Source organism: Rhinolophus ferrumequinum, chromosome 16, assembly GCF_004115265.2.
Source record: "Rhinolophus ferrumequinum isolate MPI-CBG mRhiFer1 chromosome 16, mRhiFer1_v1.p, whole genome shotgun sequence".
NCBI classification, from domain to species: domain Eukaryota; kingdom Metazoa; phylum Chordata; class Mammalia; order Chiroptera; family Rhinolophidae; genus Rhinolophus; species Rhinolophus ferrumequinum.
The window spans coordinates 49,961,189-49,988,449 of record NC_046299.1 but is presented as its reverse complement, the minus strand read 5'-3'; the positions used below and the strand labels follow the sequence as shown (position 1 = coordinate 49,988,449).

Here is a 27,261-nt window from a genome sequence, read left to right as displayed (position 1 = left end):
TTCTCCCAGGTATCATCCTGTTCCTCCCTCACTCTTCTTTTCGAATTTCTCTTTTCTTCCTTGAAAATAGTTGGCCTCTTTTCTCTATTTGGTAGCATGTTTGTTCTTGACCTCACCCTTGACTCCCAAGGAAACTGTGAATTTACCTCTTAGAATAGCGTTTCCTAAATCGCCTTCCTTTGTGCTGATTGATGATACAAGAAATGTTGTTTAACTACAGACATCATGGCCGTCATCCCTGTGCTTCAGCTCCCCAGGCCTGAGTATTTAATGTAGGATTTAACTGCTCACAGACATCGGCAAGGTGTTTTCCACCTATGTGATCTGCAGATAAACTGCACCTTATTTTTTCGCTCTTTCCTCTCTTGCATTAAGATTCAAAGATGTCTCACTGTCTGTGAGTTGAAGAAGTATATTAAACCCTGTATATCTCTCAGTCATTCCATAGATAGTAACACTACTATAATTCCATTTTATCTCACAGCAGGGTTCAGTAGAGAGCATATCAGTAATGAAAAACAGTAATTCAAAGCTGTGTTTTGTTGGAGCATTCTGAAGGCTTACAGATCTGTCTAAAGCAACGGGATTTCTTAGGCTGTCTGGAGAACCTGAGTAGGTTATATCTCCAGAAACAACATAATTCTGCTCATATTGGAGTGTAAAGGCTGACACTAGGCAGAAATGGCTAATGGATCTGCACCCCCTCCCCCCCAGTTAGGCTTGTTTTTCTTCACAGTGAATAATAGTAATATAATAGTATGATAATACTATTATTATTTTTTCTTTCTTTATTTATTTATATATATATATATTTTTAATTTATTGGGGTGACAATTGTTAGTAAAATTACATAGATTTCAGGTGTGCAATTCTGTATCACATCATCCATAAATCACACTGTGTGTTGATAATACTATTATAATAGTATTAGTCACTGAAGAAGAAAATTTACATGTAACAGCTTTAGTGTTCATTTAGGATTCTTCATGTATAAAGGGAGTTTTGGAATTTATAATTATCTTATGAACTAATTTAGAACAAAGATGGGATAATTAGTTGTCTTTGTTTGTAAGAAAAGTTGTAAATTCCTGAATTCTCATGTTGGATGGGAAAGTAAGAAATGACGTTGACAAGATTCATATATTGCACCGTTTGGATGCAGACAGTTTGTCTTTTATTCATTCATTCACTATTTCTTAAATGTCTACCATTTACTAGGCTATGTAGTTTGTACTAACAATGGACTCTACCCTTGTGGGTCCCATGCTCTGGCAGGGGAAGTAGTGTTCTTACAGAAATAGTTGTAGTACAGTGTGGTAAGTGCTGTTAGAGGGGAGTGTAGTGGGTACCCAGAGGGGAGGTTCTCTAATGGGCAGAGGAGGCTTAATCAGGGAGGTGACACTTGAGCAGAGTCTTGAAGGAAGAACAGGAGTTTGTGCCAGGCTCGCACGGGGAAGGGGAGCATTCTGGGCAGAGGAAATGGTACTTGCAAGGAATGGAGGCGTTCTAGTCTGCTGTGTTCATGGGAGAGGGAGCAGTTTGTTAAGACTGGAGCCTAGAAAGTGGGTAGGATAGGGAAGAGGTAGGAGTTAAGAGTGGAAAGGGAGGGTGTCCCGTTAGCTCAGTTGGTTAGAGCGCGGTGCTCTTAACATCAAGTTTGCCGGTTCGATACCCACATAGGCTAGTGAGCTGTGCCCTCCACAACTAGGTTGAAGCAACTACTTGACTTGGAGCTGATGGGTCCTGGAAAAACATAATTAAAATGCATAAAAAGTTAAAAAAAAAAAAAAGAGTGGAAAGGGAATGGTATCCACCTGGTTGTGAATGGTCTTGTGAATGGTTGTGAAAGGACTCGTGTTGAGTTAAGGATTTTGAATGTATTCTATAGACACTCTGGAACTAGTGAAGGTTTTAAGTAGAGACTAATGTGATTAACTTAGCATTGCAGAAAAATAATTCTGAAGGCAGGTTGGAAGTGGGATTGAGAATTAAGGCGTGGGGTACCAGAGGCAGCTACTAGTGAGAAACAATGATACAGTCTGTTGAAAAAAAGACTAGGGTGTGTGGTATATTCAGGAGGGGGTATGTTCCAGAGATTTTCAGAGTTCTTCTCTAAAGTGGGGATAATAATAGTTGCTACCTTCAGTGTTGATATGAAGGGTAAATGAGTTAATAAATTTAAGGGTTTAGAGCAGAGCGTGGCACATAGCTAAGTACTGTACGTTAGCTGTTGTAATACCCCGTTACCGTATGGGATGTGAGGGAAAGTGTGGCATCAAGAAGAAGCCGAGGTTCTGGCTTGAAAAGGTGGTGTACTGTTAGCCCATCCCTGATGTTTGAGTGATCACTGTCTATCTTTGGGAATGAATGTAGGCTGGTAGATGGATTGCTAACTAGTGCTTACAAGTAACTTACGGAGGAATAGTTACGCTTTCAAAAAATAGGGTTAACTATTCATTGTGCTCATCAAAGAAAAGTAAGAGGGATGCATCCTAGTGAAGAGAAATGCTCTTCACTCCTTTTTAATGGGTAAGGATATTTAGACCATGCATTCTCTTTTCTGGTCAGTGTAAAGTACCCTTTTTCTGGTCGGTTTGAATATTTGTCCTTTGTTTTTAAGAACCTCTCCACTTCCCTCTAATTATGTCTGGACAGAATTTATAAGTGAGAAGAATCAAAACCCTGTTTTCTAAAGCTCACTCAACAAGGTATTTTATTAATAACATGTAGAGGCTCTCGAATCAAAGTCAACTTTTGTGAACATTCTTAAAGAATAATAGAAATGACTCAGCAGAGCCTAATTTAGTTCTTGATAGTGCTTTCAAAGGGAGAGCAAAGATCAGTATATACTCAATATATACCAATAACAAAAGATGAATACAAGTCATGCGTACACAGTTTTCTGGCACCCCCAGTATATTTTATTTAATCCTCAGAATAACCGTGAGAAGGAAACGTCTGTTTTAAAGATGATGAAATTGAGTTTCAGAGCAGTTGAGTAGCTCACTTTGGGAGACACTGCTGATAGGTGGCAGAATTATAATAGAATTTGAACCTAGGCCCAGCTGGTTGCAAAGCCAAATGCTCTTTTCACTGGTGTGCCTTATTTGAATACCTTTCCTATGCAAATGAGGTTTATGCGTCCTTCCTCCTTATCTTTGCGTAGACTATCAGGAAGTGAACTGCTGAATCCCTTACAAATACCTGTTTTGTACTTATTTATGGGTACTGTGGGAGCATGTAAAAAATGTATAGGGCCTTTGACTTAGGGGTAAACTAGGCCATCTCCATTGTCTTCCAAAGGAGGAAGCTGAGGTCGAGAGAAGTGGAATGGCTTGCCTAACCACAGCTGCTTTGTAACAGAGCTGGAATTAGAGCCCTCGACTCTATTCCAAGTTAAAGGCCTCTTCTAGCTAAATCACAAACCTTTGTTATGCCTGGCGTTCGATATTTGTAAATATAATTTGAGGATTTTTTTTTATCTTTGGCTGTCATCATGTACTGTCAAAGCAGAGTGCTATAAATTATTTACATTCTGGGTGGTACACATTTGGATCAGATTCATAGGCGTTCTTTTCTTAACTCTCATGCAACGAAGCATGACCTTTGGGGTCTGAGATGCAAGAGAGACTTCCCTTCTGCTAGCTGACAGCTCTGACAGATGCACCTGCGTTCTGTCCCATCTGCGTGGAAAGGATGGTTGAGTTCTAACGGGGTGTTAAGAAGCAGAGAGAAGGCTCCATGGTGGGCTAATCCATACTTCTCTACTGGCCTTTTCCTAAGCTTGACATTTTTAGATTTCACTGTACCTCGTTAATTGTTCACACTGGTAGCACTGCTAGCAGTTCTGGGCCAGTGGAGCCTGAGTGCTGGATTAAAAGTAAAATCAATGAAGGGCAGTTGATGATGTGATTGCTAGTGGTAAACGTGGAGCAGCAGTTTGAATGAGAGGTTTAAGATCTTGTACCTGGGACGGCTGAGTTAGGACATGACTGAACTCTGAACGGGGTTTAGGCTTGCACATCAGCTTTCTGTGGAGGTAGCTTTTGCGTGCATTTTTTTCCTTGGATGAGACCTTATTTAACAGTTAAAGAAACTGAGACTTATAGATGTGCCTTAGCCATAAAGAAACTTTTTTTTTCTTTCATCTAGACACAACTGTTACTTCACCATTCGCTTCTCCTTGCTGGCTGGAAGGTCACCACTATTAGAATTTCCAGGCGCCAGCCTGGTTGGCCAACTTAATGGAGTAAAATAGTTCTAGCTCCGAGTAATGGTGAACTTGGAGCAGGGCCCAGTGTAATTAAACCCCAGAGTAAATTTTATGTTGGTCTTTATTCATTTCAATGAAGAGGCTTGTGGGTGGGAATGTGATAGATTCTGAGCAAAGGAAAATAGTGGCTCCATTGCCTCGAAGATTGAGTCTACATTAAATTGAGGTAATTCAGTAAGAGAAAAGTTTTTCTTAGAAGATGTCATTGACAGGCAGGGTAAAATTTAGGGTATTTCTACATTTATTAAAAGATTGTCCTGTTGGGTTACATATAAATTATATGATCTCTAATACATACAGTTAGACTGTTCGAATGCTTATGGCTCAGAATTCCCCGAAAGACTGCAGATTATATGGCCTTTAGGTAACCCATCTGTTTGTTCCTTTTCCTACTCTTGTGCATTCTCTATGTTTTGTTTCCCAGTATTTAGTGTTTCCTTGGCAAGTGGACTCAAGTTGACCGAAGTGGTAGGCTCCCAAAGGGTAAGGTAAGGAAAGAAAAGTTCAGGAGCTTCCTCTTTCTAGATAGTAAGGTAATAAATTTGTGTAGTTTTAAACCTCTGAGTTTGTGGAAATTTGTTACAGTAGCAATAGTATTCTCTTAATTATAATCCTAATAATTATAAACTCATAGAAAAGTTAAGACTACAGATAGTACCCTTTACTCATATTTACCTATTGTTAATATTTTCCTGTATTTGTTTTATTCTCTCTTTTTTGCTTTCTTCCTGAAGTACTAAAGAGTGCGTTGTGTATGTCATGGCCCTTTACCTCCAAATACTTCAATATATATTTCCTATGAAATCAGAATTTTTTTAAACATAGTAACATGAAATTTTCAACTTCAATAGGTTTAACATTGATACTTTTGTCTGTGTTTTACTATCCCAATTCTAATTTTGTCCATTACAGCATTTTCTCCCCTTAGCATAGGATCTAGTCGATGATTAGATGTTGTATTTAGTTGTTAGGTCTCTTTAGTCTCCTTGGACCTGGAACATTTCCACAGCCTTTCTTTGTCTTTATTGACATTGACTTAAAAAAAAAGATGGAATGCTTCTTTAATAAATAATAAATTAAAAAAACCAGAATGCTCATTTGGGGTCTGTTTGATGTTTCCTCATGAGTAGACTGAGGTTATGCATTCCTGCCTAGAACATTGCATAAGTGATGATAAGTCTTTCTCAAAATATCTCATCTAGATATGATGCCCTTTATTGGCAATGTTAATTTTTACACCGTCCAGTCAAGGTGTTGATTAATTTCTTCACTGTATAGTTACTGTTATTTTTCCTTACAACCAGTAAGCAATCTGTGGGTAGACATTTTAAGACTATGCAAATATTCTAACTCTCAACAAAATTTCCCCTTTGATTTAGTATCCTTTGATGATTCTTTCCTGAACCAATCTTTGCTATGATGATTGCAAACTTATGGTTTTCCAACTTTCGTGTTTTCTCTATATTTGCCAGTTGACAGTCAGTATTCTGTAAGAAACAACCTTCTGTTCTCATCTATCATTGATACAGAAGCATACATTCCTACTTTTTAATAGTTTATAAATTATTCTTAATTATTTTAGTGCTCAAATTGTCCTTCATTTAACTGGTGGTGGGGGGGGGGCCCTCACTGGTTCCTGTGTTGGTGACATATCTTTCTTCCACCCTCCTCCCCCAATTATTTCCATATTTTCTGGCATAATAAGATATTCCAGGCTTATCTTATACTTCCCTGTTCCAGCTCTGGAATCAGCCATTCCTCTAAGACCCCTGGTTCCTTTTAGTGGGAAGTGGTATTTGGTGCTAGGTGTGCTCAGGGTATCTGCTTCTAGGCCCTTTTCTGTGGGCAGAGCCAGACAATATATTCATGTATATATACATATATATACATGTACATATGTACGTATTTGTGCATATACAGTCATCCCTCACTATCCGCAGGACATTTGTTCTTGGACCCCCTGCTGATACCAAAATCTGAGGATGCTTAAGTCTCTTATGTAAAATGGCTTAGTATTTGCATATAACCTATATTTGCATACAGGCTACAATAGGGCATGTCTGTCTACACGTCGCTTCATTTGCATGTATTCAGCCTAGTGCTTGGAGTGTGACAAACTTAGTTTTGCTTTTTAGAACTGTCTAAGATATTTTTCCCAAATATTTTCAGCCTGCACTTTGTTGACACCTGCGGATACAGAGGGCTGACTGTATGTATTTTAGAAGTTGAGAGTTGACAAAAATAGCTCTGATAGCAGTCCATCCCCACAGGATTCTTTCTTGGCCTTCTTTCACTCCATGTTTTTATGTCCCTCCTTCCACAGTAAGAATCCTGACTTCCAACATCAGCACTTTTACTCATTCACTCAATCCTATAATACATCTAAAATAGTTGTGATTTGCTTTGCCCAGACATCTATAAAAAATAAACCTAATAAAAAGAATTCAGGATTTGTTTGCAGTCCCCACTCCAAAAAAAAAAAAAAAAAAAAAAAAAAAAACAAAATAAAACTAAGATATAAAGTTAAATATTGTGTTTTATAAGTTATTTGGATTAGTATTTCCTTTTTAAACTGCCTCTACGTGTGGTTTTTGTTATTCATTTTAAATGCAGTTAGGTTTATTTTTAGTTTGCTTTCAACATTTAGTTTTTTCCCCCTTCCCATCCTGTCGATTTAATTTTATTTTGAACAGGTAGAGTCTCAACATGTTTCCAAAGTCAAAGCTATACAAAAGGGTATATTCAGAAGTGTCACACATTCTTGAGTCCCACTCTGTCCCTTCATTGCTTTTTGGTTTATTTGTCTTATGTTTCTTTTTGTAGAACAAGTACATAGGTATATGTATGTTTTCTTATTTTCCCTTCTTTCTTACACAAATGGTAACAAACTATCTGCTCTTCTGCACTGTGCTTTTTTCATTTACCATTATGTCCTGAAAATGACTCTGTATCAGTTTATACGTGTGTTTATACATGGTTTTCAACCAGTCTTCTATACTTGGACATTTAGATATTTTCCAGTAATGCGCCTGTATTTTATATTGAAAATACGTATGTCTTCAAGTCAAATTCCCAGAAGTAGGATTCCTCGTTGTATTAGACTGCTTGGGCTGCTGTAACAGAATACTACAGACTGAGTTGCTTATACAACAGAGATTTATTTTTTCACAGTTCTGGAGGCTGAAAGTCCAAGATCATGGTGCTGGCAGGGTTAGTTTCTTTTGAGACCTTTCTTCCTTGCTTCCAAACTACTGTCTTCTTGCTGTGTCCTCACGTGGGCTTTTCTCAGTGTGCACGTGTTCCTGGTATCTCTTCCTCTTTTTATAAAGATACTATTGGATTAGGGCCCCACCCTCAATATGATCTCATTTAACCTTAAGTACATTCTTAAAGGTCCCATTTTCAAATATTGTCACATTGGGAATTAGGGCTTCAACATGATTTTGGAGGGGGTGGGGTAATGAATTCAGTCCATAACACTAGGTGAAAGGGTGAATACTTATGTACCTTTTGTTTTGTTAAATATTGCCAGATTTTCCTCCACAGGGGTTGTACCATTGTATATTTCAACTAGCAATGTGTGAAGTACCTGTTCCCCCCAGCCTCTCCAATAGAGTGTATTGTCTAGCTTTTGAATTTTTGGTCGGTTGATGGGCAAGAAATGGTTTTCAATGCGGTTTTAATTTGCCTTTTTCATGAGTGAAATTGTGCATCTTTCCATATGTTTTGGTCATTTTTATATCTTCATTTCTGTGAAATGTCTGTTTATGTCTCTTGCATATTGTTTAATAGCATTTTTAGTCATTTTTTCTCTTATTTTTAAAAGTCCTTTATATATTGGAAATATTCCTTTATCTGTGGTATATGTTGCAAGTATTTTCTTTTAGCATATTGTTTGTCTTTTGACTTTGCTTATGTTTTTTCCCATGTAAACGCTTTCTGTTTATAAGTATTAGTCTTTTTTCTTATTGCATCTGGATTTTTTAGTCTTAGTTTAAAAGCCTTTTTCTACATTCAGATTAAGAAGGAATTCATCCATGTTTTCTTCTTTTTATAGTTTCATTTTTTACATTTTAGTCTTTGATTTGGAGTTTATTCTTGTACGTGGTGCAAGGAATGGATATAATTTTATTCTTTTTCCAAGTGGCTGTCCAATTGCCCCAACATAATTTCTTAAGAAAAAACAGATTTTCCTTAGTGATTTGAGATACCACCTTTATCATCTACAAAGATTTCTGTGTGTAAATGGTGTTTTTAACATTATAGGTTGAAAGACCTTTGGGAAGTCATCAAATAGGAAAGATCAAATAGGAGATGACCACTCTTAAACTATTTCGTGAATAACTGTCGGCAGGTTGAGTTACAGGTAAAAACTTGCTCCAAGTTTGCTAGGATGCTCTTAAAAGGAAAAGGCATACACAGATTTATGTTTAACAGCTTTATTGAGGTATAGTTTGCATACCAAAAAAATGCACCCATCTTAAAAGTACAATTCAATCATTTTTAGTAAATTTACAGAGTTGGGCAACCTTTACCATAGTACGGTTTTAGAACAGCTCCATCAATCCAAAAAGATCCTGGGATTCTGCCTGTTTGCAGTCCCACCTCTGACCCCAAGCAACCATTAATCTTTCAGTCTCTATAGATTTCCCTTATCTGGCCATTTTGCATAAATGGAATCATATAATATGTTATCTTTTGCATCTGTTTCTTTTACTTAGCTAATGTTTTTGAGGTTTATCGATACTGTTGCATGTATTAGTAGTTCATTACTTTTTATTGCCCAATATTATTTCATTGTATGGCTATACCGTGTCTTGTTTATCTATTTCAAACAATTAATGGACATTTGGATTGTTTTTATTTTTTGGCTCTTACTGCTGTGAAATTCAATTGCAAGTCTTTATGTGAACCTATGTTTTCATTTTTCTTGAGTAGAATCTTAGGAGTGAAATGGCTGGGTAGTATTATAAATTCATGTTTAACTTTTTGAGGAAACTGCCAAACTGTTTTCCAAAGTGGCTAAAATGTTTTACATTCTTCCCAGCAACGTCTGAGCAGTTCAGTTTGTGCATATTCTCACCTACACTTGTTATTCTGTCTGTTTTATGACAGTTGTCATTCTAGTGAGTGTGAAGTGATATCTCATTTTGGTTTTGATTTGCATTTCCTTAATGACTAATAATATTGAGCATCTTTTCACATGTTTGTTAGCCATTAGTATCTCTTATTTGGTGAAATGTCTATTCAAATCCTTTGCTCATTTTAAAATTGGATTGTATATCTCTTTATTATTGAGTTTTAAGAACTTTTTAGATATTTATATTTATCAGATGCATGATTTGCTAAATGTTTTTCCTACATGTTTCCCTCTTTGGCTTGTCTTTTCATTTTCTTAATGGAGTCTTTTGAAGTACAAGTTTTTAATTTTGATCAAGTTCAATTCATCCTTTTTTTTTTTTAAATCATGCTTTTGTTATCATATCTTAGAAAGACAAAATTAAAACCACTTTTCTTTTTCACAGAATTATGAGATTTGCTTTATTCTCAGGACTAGTTTAGTGATCAGACTCATTTATTGTGTGAGCTTGTTGAAATGCATAAGCATTTGCCTCTGGGTGATGGTCACATTGCTCCATCCTCAGCTGGGCTGGTACTAGAGAGGTGAAGTAACAGCGATCAGAGCGCAGACGTGGGGGTTCGGCTGCCTGGGTTTGAATTTTGGCTTCATCCCGTCTTAGCCGTGTTACTTTGGGAAAGTGGCATTATTTCTGGGTGCCTCAGTTTCGTCATCTGTAAAATGTGGATACTACTACTTCCCTTTAGGGCGTTTGTCTATATAAGTACATAGGAAATGCCTGGAACAGAGTAAAGGCTGGAAAGATATTAGCTCTTATTACTGAGGGAGCAATTCTCAATCATAGCTTGAGATGGAATTGTACATATTAGAATCTTTGGGAGGGGAGCTTTTTAACACTTTACATGCCTTCCTAAACTGACGGATTCTACCGCAGGTTGGAGCAGCTAGGGTGATAAGCGTTGCACTTAGCCTTGACACATTTAAAGTTGATTGTTCCTTAAAATCGCTTTCATTAAATGAAGCAATTTGGGTTGATGTATAGAACACATAGCTTTTCATCAGATGTAAAAATAGCTCAACCTCCATTAACAGAAAAATGAGTAATTGATTAACTCCTTTTTCCAAGACAAAATTTAGGCAGTCTTAGGCAAAACAAGAATAGGATGTAAACTATCTGCATTTGATAAGTACATGTCTCTGCCTTGGGGGTGGTTTATTAGTCTAGGGATCAGATTATGGGATAAGAAATTAGAATTCAAAGATAGAATTCCTATTTTGCTCCTGTTAGATGAGAAGATTCTCAATTTTTTTCATGTTTTCATTTGCAGAATGAGTGTAATGACATTTGAAACCTACTTACCTTCAAAAGGGATTCACGATCTGATATAGGACTAGTGTCAGAATATATAAGAAATTCTTACAGCTCAATAAAAAGGCAGAAAATAGGCAAAAGATTTGAACATATATTTCTTCAAAGGAGATGTACAAATGTCCAACAAGGACAAAAAAGATATTCAACATCATAGGTCAATGGGGATATGCAATTCAAAACCTCTGTGAGACACCACTTTGCACCCACGAGCATGGCTATAATTAAAAAAAGGAAAGTGATAAGTGTTGGCAAAGACGTAGAGAAATAGGAACCCTTGTACATTGCTGCTGGGAATGTAAAATGGTTCATTCAGCTGCTATGGAAAACAATTTAGTGGTGGCTCAAAAAGTTAAACATAGAATTACCACGTGACCCACCAATTCCACGCTTAGGTATATGTTCAAAGGAATTGAAAACATATGTCAAAACAGAAACTTGTACATGAATGTTTATTGCAGCGTTATTCTTAAGAGCCAAAAGGTGGAAAGAACTCAAATGCCCCTCAAGGGATGAATGGATAAACAAATTGTGTTGTATACATATGATAGAATATGCATATTATTCAGCCATAAACAGGAGTGGAGTACCAATACGTACATGCTACAACTTGGGTGAACTTTGAAAACATGCTAAGTGAAAGAAGCCAGACAGTAAAGGTCACATATTGTATGATCCCTTTGATATGCTATATCCAAATAGGAAAATCCAAAGAAACAGAAAGCAAGTTAGAGGTTACCAGGGGATAGGGGATAGGGATTCGGGGGTGATTATTTAATGGTTTTGGAGTGTTTTTATGAGGTGATGAAAAAGTTTTGAAAATAAAGAGAGCTGGTGGTTGTACAGTGCGTAAATACCATTAAATTGTGCACTTTAAAAAGGTTAATTGTATGTAAAACGAGTTTCATTTCAATTTAAAAAGGGAGGGGATATGAGTATATTTATGAGTATATTTACCTTTTTTGCTCCTCAGAGACAAAAGTTTTCAAATGCAAGGAACAATGATGCCAGAAAAGGATGATCATATTTGATGTGGCAATTCAATGTTTGGATATCTCTCCAAATGCATTTTTCACTCATCTCTTTGCTTGGGCGAATTTGTTCTTTATGTAGAGTATTTTACCTAAAAATACTGCAAAGATAGAAACCATGTTGTTTACATTATAAAGAATATATTATTTTGGGGGGAAGCCCAGAAGAGGCCCAGTTGCTCTGGAACTAACAAAGCTGATAAAGGGCAAAAGATATTTTTAGAACCTACATTTAGATGGCATTCTGTTTTTCCCGGACTTACCATTCTATTAGGCTACCAGTTCCTTTTCTTAAAATATTTTTTTATTGAGAAATTTACATTAAAAAGTAACCATTTTAAAGTGAGTGATTCAGTGGCATTTAGTGCATTTACAGTGTTGTGCAACTACCAGCTCTGTATCATTTCAGAATATTTTCATCACCCCGAAAGGAAATCCTGTACCCATTAAGCACATCTTTGCCAGCACGTGTTATTTTCCAAATTTTTTTATTATAGCCAGCCTAATGAGTGTGAAATGGTACCTCATGGTTTTGATTTGCATTCCTCTAAATGACTACTGAAGTAAAACATCTTCATGTACTTGTTGGCTATTAGTATGTCTTTGGAAAAATGTCTACTCAAGTCCATTATCTATTTTTTAAATTGGGTTCTTTGTCTTTTAGTTGTTGAGTTGTAATTTAAATTGGGTTCTTTGTCTTTTAGTTGTTGAGTTGTAAATGTTCTTTATATATCATGGATACTAGACTCTAATCAGATATATGATTAACAGATATTCTCCTATTCTATAGGTTATCTTTTTGCTTTCTTTATTGGGGAATATTAGGGAACAGGGTGTTTTTTCAGGACCCATCAGCCTCAAGTCAAGTCGTTGTCCTTCGAACTGGTTGTGGAGGGCGCCGCTCAGCTCCAAGTCCATTCACCGTTTTCAATCTTAGTTTCAGGGGGTGCACCCCACCATCCCATGCGGGAACTGAACTGACAACCTTGTTGTTAAGAGCTCGCGCTCTAACCAACTGAGCCATCCGGCCGCCCTCTTTTTACTTTCTTGATAGTGTCCTGTGATACACAGAAGTTTTTAATTTTGATGAAGCTTAATTTATTTTTTTTCTTTTGTTGAACTTACTATTGGTATCATATCTAAGAATCCATTGCCAAGCCCAAGGTCATGAAGATTTACCCCTATTTTTCTTCTAAGAGTTGTATGGTTTTACTTTTATGTTTAGGTCATTGATTCATTTTGATATAATTTCTATATATAGTATGAGGATCCAGCTGCACTTTTTTGCATATGGATATTCAATTGTCTCAGCATCATTTGTTGAAGTGACTCTTCTTTCTCCGTTAAATTGTCTTGGCACCCTGGTTGAAAGTCAATTGGTCATAAATGTGTGGGCTTATTTCTGGACTCTAAATTCTATTCCTACCATTCACTTTTATATGGGCTGAGTTTCTTTTTTTTCTCCCATTGATAACAGGATCATGGAGTTGATAGCAGTATTTTCCAGAATCCCAAGAAACTTCACCTGACAATTGGCATGTTGGTGCTTTTGAGTGAGCAAGAGATTCAGCAGACATGTGAGATGCTGCAGCAGTGTAAAGAGGAATTCATTGAGTGAGTAATCCAGAATGGGGAGGGGTGGACACCCATACGGGCTTCTCTTTGGTATATCAGCCTTGTTTTGGACTAGGAAGCTGGGTGACATGGGAACAGGTTTTGTTGACTCACCCATTTGTAACACTTAACATTGGACCATTGTCTGAAAGGTTTAAAATGGATTTAAAGCATATATTTACAAATTTTTATGTAAAGCTTCTACCTTAAATTATACTAGTTCAATAGGCAAATTCCGTTCTTTAACAGGACATCCCATTATTTTCTCCAAAAGAAAATTCTCTTCATTATCTGTGGAAGAATATAGGCTACTATATTGGTTTTTCTGTGCTGCTGTAACACATCACTACAAACTTGGTGGCTTAAAACAATACAAATTTATTATCATAGTTCTGTGGGACAGAAGTCTAATATGGGTTTTCCTGGGCTAAAGGTATTTGCAGAGTTGTGTTCCTTTCTGGAAGTTCTAGGGAGGAATCTATTTCCTTGCCTTTAAAGTCCAGCTTCTAGAGGCCACTCACTGTTAGAGGCTAGTGGTCCCCTTCCTCCATCTTCAGCACTCGGCTAGCAATGTCACATCTCTCTGACCCTTCTTCTGTTGTCATGTCTCTCTCTGCCCACAGTGGGAAAGGTTCTCTGTTTTTAAGGACTCCTGTGATTTGATGGAGTCCAGCCAGGTAATCAAGGATAATCTCCTCATCTCACACTCCTTAAATTTAATCGTATCTGCAAAAGTCTGCCATGTGAGGTAGCATATTTACAAATTCCAGAGAGTAGGATGTGGGCATCTTTGGAGAGCCATTATTTTGCCTACCACAGTAACTCAAACATTATAACATGATCGCCTGGGAAAGTCTTCATTTTATTTCAGAAATTCAGACTTTAATTTTCTTTTTTTAATACAGGAAATTTTGTGTGAGTCATTGTGAGGATACCAGAAACTATCCAAGCAATCTGTTTTGGCTCAGGGAAAACATTGCTGTCCTGGGGGCAAAGTTGTTATTATTTTTACTGTAAAATTTAAATTTCCACATACATCTGACCTAATAGCTATATTTCAAAGAATCATCTCTTCCCCCCTTTCCTTTTATTCCTTTTATTTAGGATTCATGAAGAACAAGAGAAATTTGAAAATTGACTCACTTGAATAGTTTTTTTAAAAAATTAAATTTTAATATTCAGGTCCTATACTGTTCTAACATGGCCTTGTAGAAATGGGTTACCTGGTTCATTGGTAAAAATAAGGTAAAAGGATTAAATTTTTTTTCTCTAGTTATGTTGTATATGAAGCTGTGTCATATACGACTTGTTTATGGGCCAGTTCTCCTTTTCCATTAATTGTTTTGAACATATTTTTCTTGAGCAAAATCATAAGCTGATTGGGTTTGCAGTCTGCCTATTTCTGAATTTCAAACAACAGAGAATACTTCTTTGTGTTGTTGGTTCAGTTATGGATGCAGCTGTTTTCTCTCGATCTTACCTGAAATTCAAAATAATTTGGTGTTTGTAATTAGATATTTACAATTTTCCTTGCATAAAAGAAAACTTGATGCTTTACCTTACAAAGCAGAGCAATTTTACCTGGTTTAAGAATCAGTACTTCAATTTAGTACCAGATCACTTTTTGCTAAATGAAACTGAAAGCAGCTGCGTTTCCTTGGCTACCATTGGGATAATCCTAAAAAAAAAAAATTCAAAGGTAGATAGAATATTTGTTTAGAGAAGTATTTTATTTTATTTCTCTTACTTTATGAAAATCAGGTCACAGGTTTTTAATCACGGAAGGTTTCTCCTGAGCTCTGTGAGGATTTAGCTAAGTTCTTCTCTTTTATGTCTCTTGGTGCCTTTTGGGACTAAATGCCGAATCGGAGCCCGTTCAGCATCCTGGTGGATGTGCATCGGAGTGAAGAGCAGCCTTAATAGTGCCTAAGAATTTTTGACATGACAGGATGAAAACAGTAATTGTAGTTTTTCAAATTCAGCAAAGCTTTTGAAATAGGACAAAGTTACCCTGCCAAAAATCTGCAGTGCAGGCAAAATTTTTTTGAATGTGCTCTTTTCAAAAAGCTGGGAAGATTGGAAACCAGCAAGTAAAATAAGCCTCCCCAACCCTCTTTTCCCCCCTTCCTCTCTGCTACACACACTTGTTTAAAAAATATGTAATAGACAAAATTAATTTATTTCTGAGAAGGAGGATGAAAATCAGAGTTGGCAGTTTGGACTGGTTAGCATTGCCTTGTTTCCCAAAAAGGAAGAAATGTCTCCTTAAAAAAAAAAAGAGACTTATATTACAGCTCTGGTGAATAAAACGTATCTCACTTTTTTCTGTATTTTTGCTCTTTGATCTTAGCCTTTGTACTTGATATATACTTCAGTAAACAATGGCATCTCTAACCTGAACCTTTTTTGACATAATGATCCCAAATTAAAACTTAAAAAATGAAAACATTGAAAATGAATAGACTAGTATATAATGTGCTATAGTTTAATTTGATGGCTTTTTAAACTAAAATATTAAATGTGGCTATCTTGGAATATAATTAAAACTGTGGTGCTATATAGATATTTTAAAGAAATGGGTAGTTGAATATGTGTTTTAAATTTGGGGGTGGTTTTTGAGTTTAAGGATGTTTATTACCTGACGAGAAATGGCACTTTGATTTCAGTTCTTAGGCCAAAGGCTCATGTAGCTGTCTAGATTGTGAATGAATTATTCACAGTGTTTAGTAAACGCTGAAGCTCTGACTGTGTCCCTGGTGACTTTTCTTTTCTTTGTAAGATGTAGAACACAAACAGTGCAGTGGCTCTGAGTCTATAGCCTGACAAGTATGCAGCACTTCCATAGCTCTAGTATCACTCTACTTGTAGCTAAGTGTTCCCAGTAAGCCTGAGGGAAAAGCAAATAAGAAATTAAAAAGGGACAAGAAGGAGGGAAGAAGAGAAGGAAAAATACCCATGGACAGATGTTAGTTCCTCATTATTGCCTCAGATGTCACTCAATTGTAAAATATATCACTGGCATCCCAGGTGGAATAGTTTAGTCACCAAGACAAAAAGCATTTATCCAGCAAACCAGGGCATTGGGTTTCTCTTTTGCTCTTTAATCTCCCTCTTGATAAATCCTAGGAATAGGTTGAAAGAGTTTCTGTTTCTGCTCATAAGGAAGGCTGTCGATCCCGTTTCATGTTTTTGTTCTTGGTATCCTAGCTAATTCCAAGGATTTGAGGTAGTTTATAGTGAGGACGTATATACAAAAGAAGTGAGTCAAAGAGCTCAGAAACCATAAAGATGTAATGGGGAGAAAATTCTACCTGAAAACCAAGGCGATAACTGTACTTGAATATTAAAATTTAGTGCTGTTTTCGAGCATCAGTATACCTAAACTAAACGCAAAGAAGAAATACAGCTATTATTATAGTTCTGATCTGATAAAAAGGAACATAACAGTTTTTTTAGGTGAGAATTTTTTTCTGGTTCTCAATCCAAGAAAAACTTGTCATGTAAATCTTAACATAAATAGCCCAGAATGATGACAAGCTGTGTCTTCGCCAGGTGTTTTGCAGAAGATACAAAAACATTGTTCACATGGCTCTTTCTTGTATTGACCTCTAGAAATTGAGGATATAACATTAAATCTTAACTCAGTAAAAACATTTTAGAGGGACACTAAACTAATACTGTAGTGCTTTCTGGTGAACTATATGCAGGGTTAGAAATGAAAAATGTAGAGGAAAGTACGGTTAGTATTAAATTGTTTTTTGTTTTTTTTCAAATAAGTTTTGTTGACTGCACTTTGATAGGATTGAATGGCAGTCTTTCATATTGAATTCTTTGGCTATTACGTGCTTGGAACGGAGACACACTGTACTGTTGATTGAAGCTGCAGGCCTCAGATAATAGTTCCGAGCTTGGCTTGTGTTTTTAGAATATCCCACTTATTAGAGGTGGTTACAGGGATACTTATGATCAAGGTTATACTTTTTCTCTATCAGATATCTATCTAAAATAGTTCAGTTATTTAGTTTCTTACTGAGAAAAATTCTGGTCTTGTGCAATAGCACAGCCTTGAAGTTTTAAGAGAATGCTTTCCATTCGGGTTCCTAGGCTACAGAGTCTTTTATGGCCTTAGTTCAATATTAAGAGAACTTTTTTGTTTTGCTTTTTTGGAATTGTCTTTCGATGGATCCTAGCATTCTTTTGTCTTTGAGCCAGTCCCACATTTTACTCAGTAAGGATACAGGCGTGTGTCCAGATTCTTCTCAGAATTGTCCAGAACAGCTTCTCCCTTTATAGTAGAACATCCAATCAATGTTTACTAGAGATTTATGAAGTATCCATTTTATATAAGGCACTGTGCTGAGTGCTGGGGATACAGGAGTGGACAAGATGGATATAGGGTCCGCCCCTCACAGGGTTTGGAGAAGGCTCTGTGTGGTGACCTATTATTAGCTGGCTTTCAGCCTACCACAACAAACCCTTTTCTAGTTGAAGTACAAGTCTATTTAAGGTGTCTGGGAAGGAAACAGGATAGTGGGTTTTCCTTAACATAAAAATAATACATGTTAGTTTTAGAAAAGCCAAAAATTGCAGATAAAACAAATATCACTTGTAATCTTACCACCTATATTACCATTAATACTTTGGAGTGTATACTGCCACACTTTTCATGTGAATATATGTAATTTTTGAGGTATAATTTAAAGTGCACAGATCTTAAGTGTAGTTGATGAGTTTTAACAGATGTATACACACATGTGACTGCACCCAAATCAGGACGTGAAACGTTGCCATCACCTTGTAAAGTTTCTTCACGACTTTGCTAGGGAATTCACTTACCCGGCAAGTATCTACTGTTCTCATTCCTATTATCACAGATTAATTTTGCTTGTTCTTTAATGTCATATGTATTGAAACATTCAGTATATACACTTTTGTGTTTGGCTTCTTTCGCATGTATTTTGTTTAATTTTAGCTTTTTAATGGATAACACATTTACAAGGTTCAAAATTTTAAAGGTCGGAAAGATACGCAATGAAGAGTTTCCTTCCCACTGCTATCCCACCAAGCACTCTGCTTTCCTCTCTAAATGTAACAGATGTTAGCAGTGTTTCTGTATCCTTCAGAGATTTTATGTACGTTCAAGCAAATACCGAGTGTGCTAAAAAAATGTGTACACATGACTTGTATTCATCTTTTGTTATCAGTATATATTATTACAATTTTAATACAGTTTTGTCCTTTCTTAAAATGTGTATACACTTTTTTGGCACCCTTTGTAGTTATGTGTGTGTATGTGTGTGTGTATACATAGGTATATACATATACACACACACACATATATATATATACATATATATGTATTTTATATATATATATATGTATTTTTTCTTATCCCCATCTTTTGCATAAATAGTAGTATAGCTTGCACATTGCTGTATACCTGTTTTGTAAACCTAAAAAGATAATCATTGCATATCAGTACCTGGAAAGCTTCCTTAGTCTTGAGTGGCATATTTATTGCTGATAGTATGTTGATTTATTCCATCAGTCCTATGTTATTGGACATTTAGTCTGTTGTTAATCTTTTGCTACTCCAAATGATTCCTCAGTCAAAACTGTATTGCATCATATCAGGAGGCACATACTATTTGGCCGTTTCCTTTTTGTGTGCATGATAAGCTTGATGAGTGGGAGTAGGAGTGGTTGGCCTGATCCATTGTTTATAGAGCTCTCCTTTGTAGGGATCTCTTTGTATTTTCTCCAGTCTTTTCCATAAATTTTAGCAACCATTGGTGATCTTGCCTAGATCTATTTTTCATCAGGGGTAGCAAAATGGTGATTTTCTAATTCTTTCATTAATTTTGCAGTTAGCCATTAGAATTCTTCTGTAAAGAAGAACTTTCCTTTATCAGCTATCATCGGATATGTAGCTGAATTCATAATTATTTCTTTAGGGTTAGCTCCTAGGAATTTAATTGTCTGGGCAAAGCATTTCTCTTCTTGAAGGCTTTTAATAAATACTGCCAAATTGCTCTTAAGAATGTAATATCAGCTTACACCTCCACCATTGTAACATCAGTGAAATACTGTTTGCAAGTTGTAGAAATAATGACTTAAATCCTCAGAGATGGGCAACACAGTGTCTTTGTCAATCAGAACTGTCATTGCTTGGCTTTCTCTTAGTGCTAGTAAGACTTTGTGAATGCTCTTGTTTCTAGTTTATGTGCATTAGACATGTATTCATTTTTAAATTAGATAATGTTAGTTAAAAAACCCAACAACTTCATTTTTGTAAAGTTTGACTATGCATAGTAACCATATTTCAAAATATAATAGCCCTCTTAGCTTAAATAGTTATAAAATTCTAATGTTTTTTCCTTTGCAGCGACATTACTGGGGGCAAACCCCTGGAAGTAGAGATGAAAGGGATAGAATACATGAACGATGATCCGGGCATGGTGGACGTTCTTTATGCCAAAGTCCATATGAAGGATGGCTCCAACAGGTATGTTTCTGAAATACTTCTTTGTTTCACTCAGGAGGTGCTTAAAAGCATCCCTGGAAATTCAACTAGTTTTGATTCCTTTTCTTTGTGATCTTAGTGTGGTAAAGAGTGTGTCAATTCTTTTTTTTTTTTTTTTAAATAGCAAGCTGATACCTTGAAACAGGAGTCTGTTGTAGGAAAAAGTATTAGACTTTTAGTCTGATAATTATTGAGTTTCTTGGATAGTGGATATTGGTAGTGGCAATCTGGTTTTTATAGAGTTCAGTGCATCCTTCATGTTTTCCTGGATAACAGAAGGCAGGAAAGACGGCATTTTAGGATGGTAGTTTCAAAAGTGAATTAATGCAGATCTAGTGAAGACCAGGGCAAAGTGCTGATGATAGCAACAAATGTCACAAAATTATTGGGATTAAAATAATCTCTATGAAATGCTTAGAACAGTGCTTGGCACATGCTGACATCAAAACATATGTCAAAAATGCTTACTAATTTTTTAAATTGTTAATTATTACCACACATACATTCTTTTTGGGGATTCTCAGTCTGCAACCCAGGCTATTTCTGAGGCTAGCCTAGGCAACTAGAAGCATTTCCAATGTTAATGCCATTTATTAGTCTATTCAAGGCCTTTGGTGTGCAGAGGAACCCAGCTTGAGTTAGAAGTTTGTTTTTGTGTGGTCTTTTCATTGGGGCAGGATAGAACAGAGCTCACACTGAACCAGAAATCCTCTAGAGAAAACCTGTGTCTCCAGGCAGGCCCCCAAATTGATTTGCTTTCCTAGAGGATCACTTGTAAGGTTTGTCTTATCTCAATTTGAATTGATAATCTCAATTATCTCCCATCACATTTCAATTGGAAGTGAAATTTGAGGGGAAAGGAAGAAAAATGGTATAGAATAAGTTTTTTTGTATGTTCTGGACCAGATTTTTCTTTTCCTAGATACCTGGCATGTGCCTAAAGGGCATACTGATCCTGCCCTAAAAACTAGGAACACATTGTTACTTTAATATGAGATCATATGTTAGGACATCCCAAAACATTTCTACCGGGTTCAAATTTGATACCTGTATGGATCATTGACTTTGTGTTCTATGTCATAACTATTCAAATACGTTCACCGTGTTGTAAAACTACTATGCATGGGGTAGATTATTTTTGAACTTTGAATACAAATAGTGAGATAGCAGTTCTCAAACTTTTTGATCTCATAATCTCTTATTTCTTAAAAATCACTGAATACCCCAAAGAGCTTTTGTTTATATGGGTTATATCTATAAATATTTACTTTATTAGAGATTAAAACTGAGAAATTTAAGATTTGTTAATTCATTAAAAATAATAGTAATAAAATAATTTTTTAATATAAATAACATATTTTTTCATGAAAAATCACTCTATTTTCCAAACCAAAAAAATTTAATGAGAAGATAGGCATTGTTTTACGTTTTTGTAAATTAATAGAAGACAGCTGAGTTTTCATTTCTGCTTCTCTGTTCAATCTATTGCAATATGTTGTTTTGATTGAAGTATATGAGAAAATCTGGCCTCATGCAAAAATGTAGTTGGAAAATTGAGGAGTACTTTAATGGCCTTTTTAGATAATTGTGGATATTTGACACTAAAATAAAACTTGACATCATAAAGGTCTTAAAATGTCAGTTGCAATGTGAAATCTGAAACTGTATCAATGATTATTTCATACTCTCTTGTTATATTAAAATCCAGTGGTCTATCCTATAGTTTGCCTAGATCTTTAACTCATGTTAAAACTTATAATTTTGTAATATTGGTCTTTTAGAAAATATTGTTTCACTGAGTTACACAGATTGTCCAAATGTTGACACATTTTCATTATGTAATATTGAAAATACATGTTAATATCACTAATTTAATCAAAATCTTTAAGTATTAGGGGAGCTGTCAAGCTCATGTTGACAGATACATGTTTTCTAAAATTCAGATTTTCATTTGAAAACTTAAATTTTATTATTGGCAGAAAATACTGGCCTTTTTTTTCCCTTTAAGTTCTTTTTTGTAAAAATGTCTACCAAATAGCCAAGTGTGAATAACCATAAATTTGTCTGTCAGTTGTTCTTTCAAGTCAAAATTGTGTTCCATGGACAAGGAAGCTAGTTCAGCTCACAACGCAGACAGCTCCACAAGTACGTTCCCTCTAGGCAGCTGTCTGTTTCAGTATGTAGCCCAAGTGCTTTATACATACCGCCAATCGCATCACAGAAGATTAAAAAGACTCAAGTACTGAGATTTAATCAAATTAATTTTAATGCTTCATCAAGGTTAAATGAAACTGGCTTTTTTGATTTTAAAAACGGTGACTGCATAGTGAAGAATGTGCTCCTAGTAGTAAGTACAAGTTGCTGTTGCCTTTATTCGTGTTAAGGTGCTCGCAGTTGTACCTACCATTAATGGCCTTTGTACCATCAGTGCAGATGCCACTGCGGTGAAAAAGGTAAATAATATCAGCTAACTAGCATAAAAATGGTTTTGACCTCCTGGACCCTCTAAAAGAGTCTCCAGAAGGTCCATAGACCAGGCTGTGACAAACCTCTGATCTAAGTAAGATTGTATTTCAGACATTTAAGATTGCATTGTTTCTGGGGAATTTGTAACTAATTTTTGTTTAACTATTACTCTTGCCTGATAGGGTGCTTAGATTGTGTTATCTCCATTTTATCTTCACAACATCTGTATAAGATAGATGTTAATTTTATCAGTGAGGTTCAGAGAGCTTAAGTAACGACTAAGGAACACATATTAATAGATAGCTCTGAACCCCTCTGCCGTAAAGAAGGTTTTCAGTTTTCAGTGTGTGTATGCTAAGGTGAGTAGGATAGACTGTGTTCCAATTTTTATTCCTAGAGTAAAATGGAAAATTGTGACCCACTTTTTTTTTTAAAGTGGTAAAGTTTACATAACATAAAATTCCATTCCATTTTAAAATTCCATAACCATTTAAAAGTATATAATTCAGTGTGTTGATGTAAGAATGTCCAAACCTGTAGAGAATTTATAAGAGTTTATTTGAACAAAACTGATGACATACACCAGGGAGCAAGATCACAAATATTCTGGAGAATAACAGTTTTGCAGCTTCTTTTATGTATTTAGAATTAAGGAGGGAAGTAAGGAAGATTACATGGTGGTGGGAGAAGCAAGTCAGGGATTGGATTATAGGATACTTAACAAGGTTATGTGCTGTCTTGAGGGTTAGCACCCACTTGGAGGGGTGTTCCTTCTGGTATTTCAAAGGTGTATTAACCTAGATGCACAAGAACAATGGACAGGGCTTGATTTAAAAGCTTTCATTAAAGACCCACCATGACCTGCCCAGTTAAGGACTTAACGATCAGATCGCCCTTTGAGGTTGCTTTCCGTAGAACTCCTTTTTTTCCCGTTCATACTAGCAACTATTAGCCTACTGACTGTCTCTATAGATTTGCCAATTCTGGATATTTCCTATGAATGGTACCATAAAATATATGGCCTTTTGTGTCTGGCTTTTTTCACTCCACATAATGTTTTCAAGGTCCATTCATGTTGTAGCATGTATCAGTACTTGGTTCCTTTTTTTTTTTTTTTTTTAAAGAACTACTTTTTTTTTTTTAATTGGGGAAGAGGAACAGGACTTTATTGGGGAACAGTGTGTACTTCCAGGCCTTTTTTAAGTCAAGTTGTTGTCCTTTCAATCCTAGTTGTGGAGGGTGCCGTTCAGCTTCAAGTTGTTGTCCTTTCAGTCTTAGTTGTGGAGGGCGCAGCTCAGCTCCAGGTCCAGTTGCCGTTTCTAGTTGCAGGGGGCACAGCCCACCATCCCTTGCGGGAGTCGAACCGGCAACCTTGTAGTTGAGAGGATGTACTCCAACCAACTGAGCCATCCGGGAGCTCAGTGGCAGCTCAGCTCAAGGTGCTGTGCTCAATTTTAGTTGTAGGGGGCGCTGCCCACCATCCCGAAGGGAATAGAGGAATTGAACTGGCAACCTTGTGGTTGAGAGCCCACTGGCCCATGTGGGAATCGAACCAGCAGCCTTCGGAGTTAGGAGCATGGAGCTCTAACCTCCTGAGCCACTGGGCCGGCCCCAGTACTTGGTTCCTTTTTATGGCTGAATAATACTCCATTGTATGGAAATACTAAATTTTGTTTATCCATTCATCAGTTGATGGACATTTGGGTTGTTTCCACCTTTTGGCTGTTGTGAATAGAGCTGTTTTCAATTCTTTGGGCTAACTCACTTTTTAAATGTATTAAAGTCATGGTTTTAATTTCCTTGATTAACCTTGTAATTTTATAGGGCATCATAGCAACTCAGCCTGACCTCTGTTAATTTGTTTCCTTATCCTCTGTAATGGTATTTACTTAATTGTTGTCAGTATTAGTGTAAACCTTTCTGTTTTAAGATTAATATCTGTGATAGTCTTACAGACATGCAGTTAACATAAAGCTATATGAAAAATGTACATGGAATTGCAGTGTTTCATGAAATAAAGTAGTGAATATTTCCTAGTTTAGGGCTTCAAGTCTGTTTTAACATACATATGTCATAGGCCCCAGTTTTGATTTCCCTATTCTAGTGGCCCCCCAGAGGGAAAAAGAGTGGTCACTGAGAAAGGATAATAAAATCATTACCTTGAGTGTTTCCACTGGACATGTTTACCTTTTGCTTTTAGACCCTTAGTTCTGTAGAAGGTCTTTAAGTATAGAGAACAGTAGGTTTTTGAGATTTGATAAGCTAAAAGTAAAAGGGAGAGATCAGTGTGAGAAGCAATAAGCATTTATTTGAGATCCAAAAGAATATTTAGGAAGCACTGATTCAGGCAGAAACCCAAATAGTGTTCCTGACTTAGGAAGGCAAGGGAAAGGGTAGCAATTACATCAGTTACGTCAGGAGAAGGAAGGCATTTCTGTAGGTGCAGATAAGCTAACATAGTGATGCTAATTCTAAAGAATGTTTTTAATTTTCAGTCCAGTAGTCATAATATCTGCTTTATTGTTATCTTTGCAAACAGTTGTTTGGGATACAGTGTTGCTTTAGACTCAATCCAAAGGTTATTTTGCACAGTTTTAACATTCCAAAGGTTTGAGGAGTAGGACTCGCAAGGCAGTTCCTCTGGGATGATGGCAGCTCCGACTCCATTTTAAAGTGGCTCCATTTATATTATTTTTTACAGATTGGAAGAAAAATAAGAGCTGTAGCAGCTAAATGTCTTTTGAAGACAGTGCATAATTTGTACCCACATTAATGGCAGGGTAAGGGCTCAGAAGGTTGAAAACACCCTTTATTTTCCCACAGATCCAGCTCTTAGAATTTTGCATACTTCCTGTTGTCAAGGCCTTGTAAGCTGAAAGTTCTTGTGAAATGTCCATTGAATCCATTAGTGTGATTAACCAAGAACATTTTTGAGTAACTTCCATCTCTCTTATTACTCTATTTCTTCTTTTCTGTTGCCCATTCCTCCTTCACAAGAGACACGTTTGTGTTATTACTTCAAAAAGATTTGTAATTTCCCTCCCCCAAATCTACAGTGTCTGAGGGTCTTGTACACCTCTTATTTAATTTCAATATTAAAACTATTTGAATGCCTCCTTTGTGCAAAGTATTTTGCAAGGCTATGTAAATTGATACAGAATTGAGTAAGACATGACCCTGTTTTTAAGGAACAGTCAATCTTTTGCATTTCTTTGTAAAAAGACATGGCTCAATGCAAGAGACATGGGAGAGAGACCATGTTGTCATAAAAATACAAACACTCAACTTTCTTTGTGTGATTTCATATATTTTAAATCAGAGAGTCCCTTAAAATGATTGACTGTGAAGTACCTCACCTTTAAAAGGATGGAGCCACTGAGATCAGATTTTTGTTCTCGAAACAGTGCTGGGACAGCGTAGCTACACTTATTGATGCATCCTTGGGTTTGGTAAAGTATGACCGGGTTGGAATTTGTGTTCAGTCTTTTACTCACTCATTGTTTAGTAGTCAGCTATTGCAAAGACCTAAGTGTTGAACATGTGGCTATTCTGTTCATCTGTTACTCTCTCAAGACTCCACTCTTGCCCCTCCCAGTAGAATGGCCTTCTCACATTTTACTGGGCATGGGAAGCCACTTCGTCAACTTCCTTACTTTTACTTTCACAATCTACCTGTTTTCATCAAACCCACCCCACTCAATTTCACTCTCTCTCTGAAAAATGGCACAGATCATTTCTGATGAGGCTAACCCCTTTATTTATGTTTGTGACCCCATTCCGTCATATCTCCTCAGAGACCTGGCACCATCAGTCACTTCACTCTACAGAGCATTTCCAGTCCCCTTTTCCTTCAGGCGTTTTTCGAATGCCCAGTATGTGAGGTACAGTAGACCCTAGGGCTCTGTCTTAAGGAGGAAGCAGATGTCAGTAATTAGGGTCCGCTGGGGTGAGGGCTGTGCTTGAGGTTCTAGGGATGCATAGGTGGGCAGCAAAACTATGTCCCTGTGTGGGCAAATTTTGTAAAGGAAGGCTTCAGAGAGGAGGCTTATTGGCTTAATAAGGAGTTTGCAGGCTGAGGGAGTAGCATTTTAGAAAAAGGGAATAAATAGCAAGTGCAGATATAGAAGCACTGTTATATACCATGTAAAGGAAGTTGGATTTTCATTTGGTTCTTTGTTTATTCAACAAAAATTTATTGAATACCCGGTGTGTGCTAGTCACTGTGCTAGGCTACGAATATAGGATGGTGAATAGAGCCAGACACAGTCAGGCCCCCGTGTAGTTTACAGAGTAATGGAGAAAACAGACGTTAACAAATAACACATAAGTACATAATTGGAAACTATGATAAAGACAAAGCAGAGGGAATATGATGCTTGAGTAAAGAGAGAAAATATCGTGGCGCTTTAAACTGGGGGTCGGCCGGATCAAGAAAAACCTCTGTAAGCAATTGATATTGAATTGAGATCCAAAGGAGTGGGAGTATACAGGCAAAGGGGGTAGGAAGTTTCCCCTCATCCTTTGTTCCAGGCAAAAGAAAATTCGGCAAAAGCCGTGAGACAAGAAAAAGCCTAGCAAATTCCAGGTATGGATTTGGCATAATGAGGGAGAAGGAGAATGACATGAGATGGCCATGTGAAGAAATGAGAGGGTCTTGGATTGAGGCAGTAGCAATAGATAAGAAAAAGAGATTAAATACAAGTAAAGTAAATAAAAAGAAATCCATATCAGAATAAATCGTAATGGAACTGCAGAACACTAAAGACAAGAGATCTTAAACAAGTCACCTACAAAACTTCTCAGTATCCACAACAGAACCCAAAAGACAGCAGAATATTTTTTAGAGAAAATAATGGTCAACCTGGAATTGTGTACTTAGAAAAAAACATCTTTAAAGAACAGAGG

General features: G+C 36.5%; 1 protein-coding gene across 3 annotated transcripts in view; it reads left to right on the top strand.

The window, feature by feature from the left end:
- The window catches only part of ASCC1 (activating signal cointegrator 1 complex subunit 1), a 91,394-nt gene that overhangs the window by 20,638 nt on the left and 43,495 nt on the right, over positions 1 to 27,261 (top strand). For all 3 annotated transcript variants that reach the window (XM_033130429.1, XM_033130430.1, XM_033130431.1), the window contains exons 6-7: positions 13,231 to 13,367; positions 19,753 to 19,872. In XM_033130429.1, coding sequence (XP_032986320.1) covers positions 13,231 to 13,367; positions 19,753 to 19,872 — 257 coding nt within the window. The remainder of the gene's footprint in view (positions 1 to 13,230; positions 13,368 to 19,752; positions 19,873 to 27,261) is intronic.